Source organism: Staurois parvus, unplaced genomic scaffold, assembly GCF_062004578.1.
Source record: "Staurois parvus isolate SC_StPar_1 unplaced genomic scaffold, SC_StPar_1.0 ptg002661l, whole genome shotgun sequence".
Lineage (NCBI taxonomy): Eukaryota > Metazoa > Chordata > Amphibia > Anura > Ranidae > Staurois > Staurois parvus.
Window position 1 is genome coordinate 159,223 of NW_028320457.1, and position 15,336 is coordinate 174,558.

The following is a 15,336-nucleotide window of genomic DNA, read 5'->3' on the forward strand; positions in this document are numbered from 1 at the left end:
ACGTTCCCCCACCACTGCGTCTACACTCCTCCAACATTCCCCCACCACTGCGTCTACACTTCTCCAACATTACCCCACCACTGCGTCTACACTCCTCAACATTCCCCCACCACTGCATCTACACTCCTCCAACGTTCCCCCACCACTGCGTCTACGCTCCTCAACATTACCCCACCACTGCGTCTACACTCCTCAACGTTCCCCCACCACTGCGTCTACACTCCTCCAACGTTCCCCCACCACTGCGTCTACACTCCTCAACGTTCCCCCACCACTGCGTCTACACTCCTCCAACATTCCCCCACCACTGCGTCTACACTCCTCAACGTTCCCCCACCACTGCGTCTACACTCCTCAACGTTCCCCCACCACTGCGTCTACACTCCTCAACGTTCCCCCACCACTGCGTCTACACTCCTCAACGTTCCCCCACCACTGCGTCTACACTCCTCAACATTACCCCACCACTGCGTCTACACTCCTCAACATTACCCCACCACTGCGTCTACACTCCTCAAAGTTACCCCACCACTGCGTCTACACTCCTCAAAGTTACCCCACCACTGCGTCTACACTCCTCAACATTACCCCACCACTGCGTCTACACTCCTCAACGTTCCCCCACCACTGCGTCTACACTCCTCAACATTACCCCACCACTGCGTCTACACTCCTCAACGTTCCCCCACCACTGCGTCTACACTCCTCAACATTACCCCACCACTGCGTCTACACTCCTCAACGTTCCCCCACCACTGCGTCTACACTCCTCCAACATTCCCCCACCACTGCGTCTACACTCCTCCAACATTACCCCACCACTGCGTCTACACTCCTCCAACATTCCCCCACCACTGCGTCTACACTCCTCAACATTCCCCCACCACTGCATCTACACTCCTCAACATTCCCCCACCACTGCGTCTACACTCAACATTCCCCCACCAGTGCGTCTACACTCCTCAACATTACCCCACCACTGCGTCTACACTCCTCAACATTACCCAACCACTGCGTCTACACTCCTCCAACATTACCCCACCACTGCGTCTACACTCCTCCAACATTCCCCCACCACTGCGTCTACACTCCTCACCATTCCCCCACCACTGCGTCTACACTCCTCAATGGTACCCCACCACTGCGTCTACACTCCTCAACATTCACCAACCACTGCGTCTACACTCCTCAACATTCCCCCACCACTGCGTCTACACTCCTCAACATTACCCCACCACTGCGTCTACACTCCTCAATGGTACCCCACCACTGCGTCTACACTCCTCAACGTTCCCCCACCACTGCGTCTACACTCCTCCAACATTACCCCACCACTGCGTCTACACTCCTCCAACAGTACCCCACCACTGCGTCTACACTCCTCAACGTCACCCCACCACTGCGTCTACACTCCTCCAACATTCCCCCACCACTGCGTCTACACTCCTCAACGTTACCCCACCACTGCGTCTATACTCCTCATTACCCCACCACTGCGTCTACACTCCTCAACATTCCCCCACCACTGCGTCTACACTCCTCAATGGTACCCCACCACTGCGTCTACACTCCTCAACATTACCCCACCACTGCGTCTACACTCCTCCAACATTCCCCCACCACTACGTCTACACTCCTCAACGGTACCCCACCACTGCGTCTACACTCCTCAACGTTACCCCACCACTGCGTCTACACTCCTCAACATTACCCCACCACTGCGTCTACACTCCTCCAACATCACCCCACCACTGCGTCTACACTCCTCAACATTCCCCCACCACTGCGTCTACACTCCTCAACATTACACCACCACTGCGTCTACACTCCTCAACATTACCCCACCACTGCGTCTACACTCCTCCAACATCACCCCACCACTGCGTCTACACTCCTCAACATTCCCCCACCACTGCGTCTACACTCCTCAACATTACACCACCACTGCGTCTACACTCCTCAACATTACCCCACCACTGCATCTACACTCCTCAATGGTACCCCACCACTGCGTCTACACTCCTCAACATTACCCCACCACTGCGTCTACACTCCTCAACGTTCCCCCACCACTGCGTCTACACTCCTCAATGGTACCCCACCACTGCGTCTACACTCCTCAATGGTACCCCACCACTGCGTCTACACTCCTCAATGGTACCTGATCAATATTGACCTCAATGCTGAGAAATCCAGGCATACCATCAGGGATGCGTGTGATTGGCCCTTATGTTTATTCTGCAGCAGGTTATTGGGGGTCACAATACTGATCACAGGATATGAGGGGGAGGGAGGTCACCCCAATACTGATCACAGGATATGGGGGGTGGGGAGGGATCACTTTAAGTATTGATTGGATTTCTCTTAATTTACTTTCCATTTTCCTCATTGATAATAATAAACCATTTTAACACTTCGATTTCTGAAAGCATTCTTCATTTACAGCATCACCCTGCCTAAGACTTCTGCACAGTACAGTGTGTATATACAGTCAGGTCCATAAATATTGGGACATGGACACAATTCTAACATTTTTGGCTCTATACACCACAATGGATTTGAAATGAAACGAACAAGATGTGCTTTAACTACAGACTGTCAGCTTTAATTTGAGGGTATTTACATCCAAATCAGGTGAACGGTGTAGGAATGACAACTGTTTGCATATGTGCCTCCCACTTGTTCAGGGACCAAAAGTAATGGGACAGAATAATCATCATAAATCAAACTTTCACTTTTTAGTACTTGGTTACAAATCCTTTGCAGTCAATGACAGCCTGAAGTGTGGAACGCATAGACATCACCAGGCGCTGGGTGTCATCCCTGGTGAGGCTCTGCCAGACCTTTACTGCAACTGTCTTCAGTTCCTGCTTGTTCTTGGGGCATTTTCCCTTCAGTTTTGTCTTCAGCAAGTGAAATGCTCCATCGGATTCAGGTCAGGTGACTGGCCATTGCAGAACATTCCACTTCTTTGGTGTCTTTTGCAGTCTGCTTTGGGTCATTGTCCATCTGCACTGTGAAGCGTCCAATGAGTTGTGAAGCATTTGGCTGAATATGAGCCGATAATATTCCCGAAACACTTCACAATTCATCCGGCTGCTTCTGTCAGCCGTCACATCATCAATAAATACAAGAGAAGCAGTTCCATTGGCAGCCATACATGCCCACGCCATGACACTACCACCACCATGATCACTGATGAGGTGGTATGCTGAGGACCATGAGCAGTTCCTTCTCCATACTCTCTCTTCCCATCACTCGGGTACAAGTTGATGTCGGTCTCATCTGTCCATAGGATGTTGTTCCAGAACTGTGAAGGCTTTTTTACATGTTGTTTGGCAAACTCTAATCTGGCCTTCCTGTGTTTGAGGCTCACCAATGGTTTCCATCTTGTGGTGAACCCTCTGTATTCACTCTGGTGAAGTCTTCTCCTGATTGGTGACTTTGACACACATACACCTACCTCCTGGAGAGTGTTCTTGATCTGGCCAACTGTTGTGAAGGGTGTTTTCTTCTCCAGGGAAAGAATTCTTCGCTCATCCACCACAGTTGTTTTCCATGGTCTTCCTGGTCTTTTGGTGTTGCTGAGCTCACCGATGCGTTCCTTCTTTTAAAGAATGTTCCAAACAGTTGTTTTGGCCACGCCTCATGTTTTTGCTATCTCTCTGATGGGTTTGTTTTGTTGTTTCAGCCTAATGATGGCTTCACTGATGGTGACAGCTCTTTGGATCTCATCTTGAGAGTTGACAGCAAAAGATTCCAAATGCAAATAGCACACTTGAAATGAACTCTGGACCTTTTATCTGCTCATTGTAATTGGGATAATGAGGGAATAACACACACCTGGCCATGGAACAGCTGAGAAGCCAATTGTCCCATTACTTTTGGTCCCTTAACAAGTGGGAGGCACATATGCAAACTGTTGTCATTCCTACACCGTTCACCTGATTTGGATGTAAATACCCTCAAATTAAAGCTGACAGTCTGCAGTTAAAGCACATCTTGTTCGTTTCATTTCAAATCCATTGTGGTGTATAGAGCCAAAAATGTTAGAATTGTGTCCATGTCCCAATATTTATGGACCTGACTGTATATATATATGGGAGTGTCCGGAGTGGTCAGCCAGTAAATAGAAGGGGAATGTTTATCCCGGTCACGTTGGACGGATTATAACATCAATGGCAGAACGGCTCCACATCTGACAGTGAAATCTTCCCAACATAAAACCAAGTATCATTATAATCATGGAGGAGGGGGAGGGGCGGACTGACAACTCATGGGGCCCCCGGGCAATAGGGGATCATGGGGCCTCTGTGTCCTTGCCCACACTCAAAGCACACCCAAAAAAGCCTATAAAAAGGTACCAGGGGCATTTCATGGGGCCCCCTACTGACCCCGGGCCCTCGGGCAGTGCTTGAGTGCTGGAATAGTCAGTCCGCCCCTGGGAGGGGGTATAAGAAAATGGTCGGCTGACACTCCCGCCCCCCCCCCTGCAATGATGTGCCTGCGTTGTGGTAGCAGCGCCCGTCTCTCATGGTCCTGGAGGTGACAAATGTTGGCTGGAGAGGGATTGGGGCGTTCCATATAGTTGGCGGTGGGCCGACGTGACTGACAACCGGCATCGTTCTGCACACACTGACCTCCGTTCATATTTGTCGCACAACACTGGCTGTCAATTCACTCACATTAGTGGCTACTTTGTTACACAGGGCCAGCTTCCCCGAACCACAGCCCAGTGTTTCAGCACTGATACCAAAACTGCCCCCCCTTCTTGGTTTAATTAGGTCAAGTCAGAATTCACTCCCCGCTGTCCCTCCTGACCCTCCCCTCCATGTCTTTTCCCTGATTGGTGGTCGATAGGTAGAAGAATGATATGGCATCAGTGGTCAGTATGAGGAAAAGGTCCCCTGGTAATGGTGTCAGTGAGAGGAAAATATAGGCAGCTTTGTGTGCACTAGAGGCTCTAGATGGGGGTGGGTGGTTGGCAGGCTCTAGATGGGGGTGGGCGGATGGCAGGCTCTAGATGGGGGTGGGCGGTTGGCAGGCTCTAGATGGGGGTGGGCGGTTGGCAGGCTCTAGATGGGGGTGGGCGGTTGGCAGGCTCTAGATGGGGGTGGGCGGTTGGCAGGCTCTAGATGGGGGTGGGCGGATGGCAGGCTCTAGATGGAGGTGGGCGGATGGCAGGCTCTAGATGGAGGTGGGCGGATGGCAGGCTCTAGATGGAGGTGGGCGGATGGCAGGCTCTAGATGGAGGTGGGCGGATGGCAGGCTCTAGATGGAGGTGGGCGGATGGCAGGCTCTAGATGGGGGTGAGCGGATAGCAGGCTCTAGATGGAGGTGGGCGGACGGCAGGCTCTAGATGGAGGTGGGCGGATGGCAGGCTCTAGATGGAGGTGGGCGGATGGCAGGCTCTAGATGGAGGTGGGCGGATGGCAGGCTCTAGATGGGGGTGAGCGGATAGCAGGCTCTAGATGGAGGTGGGCGGACGGCAGGCTCTAGATGGGGGTGGGCGGACGGCAGGCTCTAGATGGGGGTGGGCGGATGGCAGGCTCTAGATGGAGGTGGGTGTCACTGTGGAGGGATTGTGATTCTGTAAGGGGTTAGGGACAACTGTAGGGAACAAGATTTGTGGAAAGGGGCTGGAGGTGTCTCCAGGGAGCTTTGCAGGTGCACTGTGGGACACTGTTGGATTTTGGGACCTTAAACGGGGGACTGGACAGCACTGAAGGAGATTAAGGGTAACTGTGGGGGCTCTCAGGAGCCAGGGAGCATTGTAACCCTAATCCATCACCACACCGTACCAAAAACGAATCCATCAACACACCATAACCAATACTAATCCACCACCACACCGTACCCAATATCAATCCATCACCACACCGTACCCGATACCAATCCATCACCACACCGTACCCGATACCAATCCATCACCACACCGTACCCGATGCCAATCCATCACCAAATTGTACCCGATACTAACCTATCACCAAACCGTACCCAAGACAAATCCCTCACCTCACCATAGCCAATACTAATCAATTACTACACTGTACCCAAAACGAATCAATTGCTACACCGTACCCGATACTAATCCATCACCACACCGTACCCGATACTAATCCATCACCACACCGTACCCGATACTAATCCATCACCACACCGTACCCGATACTAATCCACCACCACATAGTACCCGATACTAATCCATCACCACACCGTACCCGATACCAATCCATCACCACACCGTACCCGATACTAATCCATCACCACACCGTACCCAATACTAATCAATTACCACACCGTACCCGATGCCAATCCATCACCACACCGTACCCGATACTAATCCATCACCACACTGTACCCGATACTAATCCATCACCACACTGTACCCGATACCAATCCATCACCACACCGTACCCGATACCAATCCATCACCACACCGTACCCGATACTAATCCATCACCACACCATACTAATCCATCACCACACCGTACCCGATACTAATCCATCACCACACCGTACCCGATACTAATCCATCACCACACTGTACCTGAAACTATTTTGCACACCACAATACATCTAATACCAATTCCTTACCACACTGTTTAATCATTTTACATTCACCACATCTTCATTCATTTTCTCTCCTCCCAACTCAATTTTCAGGCTAAACTTATTGTTCCCAACACAACAGCCGGCCTCATCATTGGGAAAGGTGGAGCAACTGTCCGTAGTATCATGGAGGAATCTGGAGCGTGGGTCCAGCTCTCCCAGAAACCAGCAGGTCCAAATCTCCAGGAACGGGTGGTGACAGTGAGTGGGGAAGCTGCTCAGGTTCAGCGTGCAGTAAGAAGCATCATACACAAAGCAAAAGAGGACCCGCCTCAGGGCACTTCTTATCTCAACATCAGCTACACCAACACCCAGGGTCCTGTGGCCAACTCCAACCCTACAGGATCCCCATATGCTGGAGGGACAGCTGAGGCAGCCATTGCCCCATTCCCAGCTACACCAGCCGCTTCAGCTGCAATATCTGGTGGAGATCTTCTGGCCATCTCAACAGCACTGAATACTTTAGCCAGCTATGGTTACAGCACAGGTTTAGGATTTAATCCATTGGTTGGTGGTGTCCATCCAGCAGCTGTCAGTCTTCTAGCTTCTTACACAGGTGAAGCGGGTTCCACGCTGGGCTTGGGAGGTGGAGGAATCCTAATGGAGAAGCTAGCTGCTGAAAGTGTTGCTGGCAAGGAGACTCTGGAGATGGCTGTACCAGAAACCCTGGTAGGTGCAATACTGGGGAAAGGTGGAAAGACATTGGTTGAATACCAAGAGCTGACTGGAGCTCGCATACAGATCTCCAAGAAAGGGGAATTTGTCCCTGGAACAAGAAGCAGAAAAGTGACCATTACAGGTCCACCGGGGGCCACACAAGCAGCACAATACTTGATTGGGCAGAGAGTGGCCTACGAGCAAGGTGTACGGTCAAGCAACCCACAAAAGGTTGGCTAACAGAAGACATTTGGTGGGAGAGGTCGGTGCGTGTGGGGGAATGGATGGTGGAACTGGGAAAGGCAAAGGGTCGCCTCTGGGGTGGATAGGACACGTCTATTGGAACACTGCTGAAACCTTCAGGGAAGTCGGGTCAGCCTGGCTTCAGCTGTTTGAATTGTTGTATGAAGGCTACCTAGTCCCAATCACAAGGAAATGTGTTAACCCTACAAATGTGAAATGTTAATTATTAATAAAATAGCAATAAAGGCAAATTTTGCACTGTAAAGCATTCGCCCAGTAAGGCACCCTACTCCATAACAGCAGGGTGACACAAAAATGAAATACCCCAAGGTGTCTGAGAAAACAAACTGTCTACAATGGATCTACCAATATTCCTCCACAGCAGGGTTACACCAGCAGGTCATGCGACTCAATGGGTAGCACAGGGGCCCCTCTCCTCACTGTCAGGTGGTGAGATGTATGGACAGAGAATGTCCTATATGTCCTCATCATCTCATAACCCAATAGCCTTCAGACTTGATGAAGTGTGCCAAACTCTCCCTTTTCTGTCCCAAAATTGTGCCAAATTTCTTGTTAGTGACTTCCGGGGTGAAGGGATTCAGCACGTCACCAACCCTTCATAGACAGGATGATCTCTAGGGCTGCTTTGATGCTAAAATAAGTAAAAAGCCAAACTTGTATATTTTTAAGCAGATGTAGGTATTTGCTAAGGCTATAAAGATGTTTTACCATTGGTTGGAATTTAGCTACAATCTGTAAAGTTGACTTTATAGTGAATATTTAAGGTGATCCACCATACGCCCAAAACAAGCTGTATATAGTTATGTGTATGGCAGTGAAGGTCCATAGTGATAGGATACTTGCTCCTCTTTCCAGCTCCAGGGTGCTCTATGTATATATCCTGTGCCAAACTGCGCCTGGGCTATAGAGGCGAGTATACCCGAGAAGACGAATATACTGTATGTACTAAGCACTCTGATCTCTCCCTGGAGACCATTCATTGCACCGTTATCACAGCCATGTCTGCTCCAGAAGCTTCCACATACAGACCTTGTGTGCTAGAACTCGACTGCTCTGTATATATGGTTGCTTTTACTTTAGGTGCTCCCGTCTGGGGCTCCTCTACCTTTGGATGAAGCTGTTAAAAAACTTGGAGATATTGCACAGACAGAAGAGGAAAAGTGGTTATCATCCATAGGGAAAGCATAGAGTTCATAATTTCTACTAAAGCAGTGTTAACCACCTAGAGTAGCATTCCTAATCTGACCGCCATTGGTAGACAGGATGTTTGCAGGAAGGCCTGGGGTAACATTCCTAATCTGACCGCCATTGGTAGACGGGATGTTTGCAGGAAGGCCTGGGGTAACATTCCTAATCTGACCGCCATTGGTAGACGGGAAGTTTGCAGGAAGGCCTGGGGTGACATTCCTAATCTGACCATCATTGGTAGACGGAATGTTTGCAGGAAGGCCTGGGGTAACATTCCTAATCTGACCGCCATTGGTAGACAGGATGTTTGCAGGAAGGCCTGGGGTGACATTCCTAATATGACCGCCATTGGTAGACGGGATGTCTGTAGGAAGGCCTGGGGTAACATTCCTAATCTGACCGCCATTGGTAGACGGGATGTTTGCAGGAAGGCCTGGGGTAACATTCCTAATCTGACCGCCATTGGTAGACGGAATGTTTGCAGGAAGGCCTGGGGTGACATTCCTAATATGACCGCCATTGGTAGACGGGATGTCTGTAGGAAGGCCTGGGGTAACATTCCTAATCTGACCGCCATTGGTAGACGGAATGTTTGCAGGAAGGCCTGGGGTGACATTCCTAATATGACCGCCATTGGTAGACGGGATGTCTGTAGGAGGGCCTGGGGTGACATTCCTAATCTGACCATCATTGGTAGACGGGATGTCTGTAGGAAGGCCTGGGGTAACATTCCTAATCTGACCGCCATTGGTAGACGGGATGTCTATAGGAAGGCCTGGGGTGACATTCCTAATATGACCGCCATTGGTAGACGGGATGTCTATAGGAAGGCCTGGGGTAACATTCCTAATCTGACCATCATTGGTAGAGGGGATGTCTATAGGAAGGCCTGGGGTAACATTCCTAATCTGACTGCCACTGGTAGACGGGATGTTTGCAGGAAGGCATGGGGTGACATTCCTAATCTGACTGCCATTGGTAGACGGGATGTCTGTAGGAAGGCCTGGGGTAACATTCCTAATCTGACTGCCACTGGTAGACAGGATGTTTGCAGGAAGGCCTGGGGTAACATTCCTAATCTGACTGCCACTGGTAGACGGGATGTTTGCAGGAAGGCCTGGGGTAACATTCCTAAACTGGCTGCCATTGGTAGACAGGAGTTTGGTAGGAAGGCCTGGAGTGGCAAGTCTTATCTGACTGCTATTGGTAGACAGAATATTTTAGGAAGGCATGGGGTCTTTTACATTGCCTGCAGTATATTAACACTTGTAGGAGCTGAGAAGATAGCCTCACCTTTATTACACTTCTCCAGCCCCCATAGAGTACATGGAAAATTCTGGAGTTTAGGGAAGCTCAAACACTGGAAATCTGGATGGTCACCAGACTGAGCACAGGGCCAGGAGAGAAAAGGTGACATGTACCTTGAGATCCTTATTATTGTGCACTGTTGCCCCATGATACGGGCTGCAATTCATCTAATAAATCAATTATCTGGTAACACTGTGTGTGTGATGTCATTTCCACTTCATCTTACAACTGCCATCAGCCGCAAATACCACCCCGGGGCAGTTACACCCATCATGTATAAACGGGCCAAGACTCACAGGGCATGACTACTCCCATCATGTACAGCATCTCCCAGAAGTGGGTCCAACCTTCCCCCGGACTGTATACAATGTATATATACAGTTGTGTTGAAAATACTAGCAGTCAGACATCACTAACCGGATCAATTGCTGTTTTTGGTGGAAATGATATTTCTACATGGCAAATAATTTCCTAGCAGGTGTAGTAGAGTCATAGAAATCCAACAGACCCGACAGTCATGACATGCATGCTGCTGATTCTGTGTCATTGAATCACTCATTGAAAGGGGCGTGTTCACAATAATAGCCGTGTGGAGTTCTATTAGTGAGGTCATTCATTCTTTGGTGGCAATTATTGCCCTTATTTAAGGAAGGCAGCAAATGTTGGACATGCTGGTTACAGTGCATTTCTCTCTGAAATTCTGAGGAAAATGGGTGGTTCCAGACATTGTTCAGAAGAACAGCGTACCTTGATTAAAAAGTTGATTGGAGGGGAAAACTTATAAAGAAGTGCAGAAAATGATCGGCCGCTCAGCTAAAATGATGGCAAATGTTTTAAAATGGCAACCAAAACCTGAAAGACGTGGAAGAAAGCGAAAAACTACCATTGGAATGGATAGAATAGCCAACATGGGGCGGACTCAGCCAACAATCAGCTCCAGGAAGATTAAAGAAGGTGTGACGTTCCCTGTGAGGACTCAGCCAACAATCAGCTCCAGGAAGATGAAAGAAGGTGTGACGGTCCCTGTGAGGACTGTTACAATTAGAAGACGCCTATGTGAAGCCAAGCTATCTGCAAGAAGTCCCCGCAAAGTCCCACTGTTGGGAAAAAGACGTGTGCTGAAGAGGTTACAATCTGCCAAAGAGCACATTGACCGGCCTAAAGAGAAATGGGGCAACATTTTGTGGGCTGATGGAAGTAAGATTGTTCTTTTTGGGTCTAGTGGGTGGAGACAGTTTGTCAGACGACCCCAAACACTGAATTCAAGCCACAGTACACTGTGAAGACCGTGAAGCATGGTGGTGCAAGCATCATGATATGGGGATGTTTCTCATACTACGGTGTTGGGCCTATTTATCGCATACCAGGGATCATGGATCAGTTTGAATCCATCAGAAAACTTGAAGAGGTCATGCTGCCTTATGCTGAAGAGGAAATGCCCTTGAAATGGGTGACCAACAAGACAACGACCCCAAACACACCAGTAAACGTGCAACATCTTGGTTCCAGACCAACAAGATGGACGTTATGGAGTGGCCAGCCCAATCCCCGGATCTTCATCCAATAGAAAACTTGTGGGGTGACATCAAAAATGCAGTTTCTGAGGCCAAACCAAGAAATAGAGAAGAACTGTGGAATGTGGTCCAATCATCCTGGGCTGGAATACCTGATCACAGGGGCCAGAAGTTGGGGGACTCCATGCAACACAGATGTACAGCAGTTCTCAGAAACAGTGCGACTACAACCAAATATTCATGAAGTCATTCAAAGGAAAGCAAAATCTTCAAACATTTCTCAGTTTATATAGTGAATGTTGGAGTTTGGAAAGAAGAATACAAACACGGCCATTTTTTTGAACCGTCTAATATTCACTTTTCTTCCATTTTTTTAGAGGAACAACACAAATTTGATGTATTTTTCTTCATGTTGTGATTTGGAATAGAATGTGTCGTGTTCCCAATGCATTTGTGTGGATGGAAATAAAAGCTATTAGAAGGATTTGCAGCTTTAGTCACTTTTTTCATCACACGGATATTATTTTGAACACAACTATGTGTATATATATATTTATTTATCTCCCAGAAGTGAGTACACCCCTAAGTGACAAGGTCCAAATTGGGCCCAATCAGCCATTTTCCCTCCCCGGTGTCATGCGACTTGTTGGTGTCACAAGGTCTCAGGTGTGAATGGGGAGCAGGTGGGTTACATTTGGTGTTGTCGCTCTCACTCTCTCATACTGGTCACTGGAAGTTCAACATGGCACCTCATGGCAAAGAACTCTCTGAGGATATGAAAAAAAGAATTGTTGCTCTACATAAAGATGGCCTGGGCTATAAGGAGATTGCTAAGACCCTGACACCTGCAGCACGGGGGCCAAGACCATACAGTGGTGTAACAGGATGGGTTCCACTCAGAACAGGCCTCGCCATGGTCCACCAAAGAAGTTGAGTGCACGTGCTCAGCGTCATATCCGGTTGTCTTTGGGAAATAGATGTTGGAGTGCTGCCAGCATTGCTGCAGAGGGTGAAGGGGTGGGGGGTCAGCCTGTCAGTGGTGCCAGCATTGCTGCAGAGGGTGTAGGGGTGGGGGATCAGCCTGTCAGTGGGGCCAGCATTGCTGCAGAGGGTGTAGGGGTGGGGGGTCAGCCTGTCAGTGGTGCCAGCATTGCTGCAGAGGGTGTAGGGGTGGGGGATCAGCCTGTCAGTGGGGCCAGCATTGCTGCAGAGGGTGTAGGGGTGGGGGGTCAGCCTGTCAGTGGTGCCAGCATTGCTGCAGAGGTTGAAGAGTTGGGGGGTCAGCCTGTCAGTACTCAGACCATACGCCGCACACTGCATCAAAATTGGTCTGCATGGTTGTCATCCCAGAAGGAAGCCTCTTCTAAAGGTGATGCACAAGAAAGCCCGCAAACAGTTTGCTGAAGACCAGCAGACTGAGGACATGGATTACTGGAACTGTCTCCTGTGGTCTGATGACACCAACATCAACTGATTGGGTTCAGATGGTGTCAAGTGTGTGTGGCGGCAACCAGGTGAGGAGTACAAAGACAAGTGTGTCTTGCCTACAGTCAAGCATGGTGGTGGGGGTGTCATGGTCTGGGGCTGCATGGTGGTGGGAGTGTCATGGTCTGGGGCCGCATGGTGGTGGGGGTGTCATGGTCTGGGGCTGCATGGTGGTGGGAGTGTCATGGTCTGGGGCCGCATGGTGGTGGGGGTGTCATGGTCTGGGGCTGCATGGTGGTGGGAGTGTCATGGTCTGGGGCCGCATGGTGGTGGGGGTGTCATGGTCTGGGGCTGCATGAGTGCTGCCGGCACTGGGGGGCTACAGTTCATTGAGGGAACCATGAATGCCAACATGTACTGTGACATACTGAAGCAGAGCATGATCTCCTCCCTTCGGAGACTGGGCTGCAGGGCGATATTCCAACATAACGACCCCAAACACACCTCCCAGACCACCACTGCCTTGCTAAAGAAGCTGAGGGTAAAGGTGATGGACTGGCCAAGCATGTCTCTAGACCTGAACCCTATTTAGCATCTGTGGGGCATCCTCAAATGGAAGGTGGAGGAGCGTAAGGTCTCGAACATCCACCAGCTCCGTGATGTTGTCATGGAGGAGGGGAAGACGGAAGGTGGAGGAGCGTAAGGTCTCGAACATCCACCAGCTCCGTGATGTCGTCATTGAGAAGGGGAAGACGGAAGGTGGAGGAGCGCATCCACCAGCTCCGTGATGTCCTCATGGAGGAGTGGAAGAGGACTCCAGTGGCAACCTGTGAAGCTCTGGTGACCTCCATGCCCAAGAGGGTGAAGGCAGTGCTGGAAAATAATGGCGGACACACAAAATATTTACACTTTGGGCCCAGTTTGGACCTTGTCACTTAGGACTCACTTTTGTTGCCAGCGGTTTAGACATGAATGGCGGTGTGTTGAGTTATTTTCAGGGGACAGCAAATTTCCATGTTATACAAGCTGTACACTGACTACGTCACATTGTAGCAAAGTGTCATTTCTTCAGTGTTGTCGCATGAAAGGAGAGAATCAAATATTTACAAAAATGTGAGGGGTGGACTCACTTCTGGGAGATACTGTATAAATGGGCCGAGACTCACAGGGTATGACTACTCCCATCCTGTATATATGGGCCGAGACTCAAAGGGTATGACTACTCCCATCATGTACAGTATAAATGGGCCGAGACTCAGGGTATGACTACTCCCATCCTGTATAAATGGGCCGAGACTCACAGGGTATGACTACTCCCATCCTGTATATATGGGCCAAGACTCACAGGGTATGACTACTCCCATCATGTATAAATGGGCCGAGACTCACAGGGTATGACTACTCCCATCATGTATAAATGGGCCGAGACTCAGGGTATGACTACTCCCATCCTGTATAAATGGGCCGAGACTCAGGGTATGACTACTCCCATCATGTATATATGGGCCGAGACTCACAGGGTATGACTACTCCCATCATGTATATATGGGCCAAGACTCACAGGGTATGACTACTCCCATCATGTATAATTGGGCCAGGACTCACAGGGTATGACTACTCCCATCATGTATAATCGGGGCCAAGACTCGCAGGGTATGACTACTCCCATCATGTATAAATGGGCCGAGACTCACAGGGTATGACTACTCCCATCATGTATAAATGGGCCGAGACTCAGGGTATGACTACTCCCATCCTGTATAAATGGGCCGAGACTCAGGGTATGACTACTCCCATCATGTATATATGGGCCGAGACTCACAGGGTATGACTACTCCCATCATGTATAATTGGGCCAGGACTCACAGGGTATGACTACTCCCATCATGTATAATCGGGGCCAAGACTCGCAGGGTATGACTACTCCCATCATGTATAAATGGGCCAAGACTCGCAGGGTATGACTACTCCCATCATGTATAAAAGGGCTGGGACTCACAGGGTATGACTACTCCCATCATGTATAATTGGGCAGGGACTCACAGGGTATGACTACTCCCATCATGTATAATCGGGCCAAGACTTACAGGGTATGACTACTCCCATCATGTATAATTGGGCCGGGACTCACAGGGTATGACTACTCCCATCATGTATAAATAGGCCGAGACTCACAGGGTATGACTACTCCCATCATGTATAAATAGGCCGAGACTCACAGGGTATAACTACTCCCATCATGTATAATCGGGGCCAAGACTCACAGGGTATGACTACTCCCATCATGTATAATTGGGCCAGGACTCACAGGGTATGACTACTCCCATCATGTATAATCGGGGCCAAGACTCGCAGGGTATGACTACTC

General features: G+C 49.6%; 2 protein-coding genes across 2 annotated transcripts in view; both read left to right on the top strand.

Moving 5' to 3' along the window:
• Positions 1-7,777, top strand: part of LOC149429998 (RNA-binding protein Nova-2-like) — a 60,658-nt gene extending 52,881 nt beyond the window's left edge. The window contains exon 4 of the mRNA XM_089666269.1: positions 6,667-7,777. Coding sequence (XP_089522395.1) covers positions 6,667-7,509 — 843 coding nt within the window. The 3' untranslated portion in view covers positions 7,510-7,777. The remainder of the gene's footprint in view (positions 1-6,666) is intronic.
• Positions 7,778-8,402: 625 nt separating this feature from the next.
• On the top strand, positions 8,403-10,219 carry LOC149429999 (uncharacterized). The gene is made up of 2 exons (XM_089666270.1): positions 8,403-8,471; positions 8,760-10,219. The coding sequence occupies exons 1-2, from the start codon at positions 8,403-8,405 to the stop codon at positions 10,107-10,109; spliced, it is 1,419 nt and encodes a 472-aa protein (XP_089522396.1). The 3' UTR covers positions 10,110-10,219.
• Positions 10,220-15,336: the final 5,117 nt, after the last annotated feature.

Bases quoted from the DNA above. Each gene is read 5' to 3' on its own strand.
- LOC149429999 (XM_089666270.1), top strand. From the start codon at position 8,403: ATGTATATATCCTGTGCCAAACTGCGCCTGGGCTATAGAGGCGAGTAT. The intron at 8,472-8,759 runs GTATGTACTAAG...TTAACCACCTAG, and splicing joins CCCGAGAAGACGAATATACT to AGTAGCATTCCTAATCTGAC.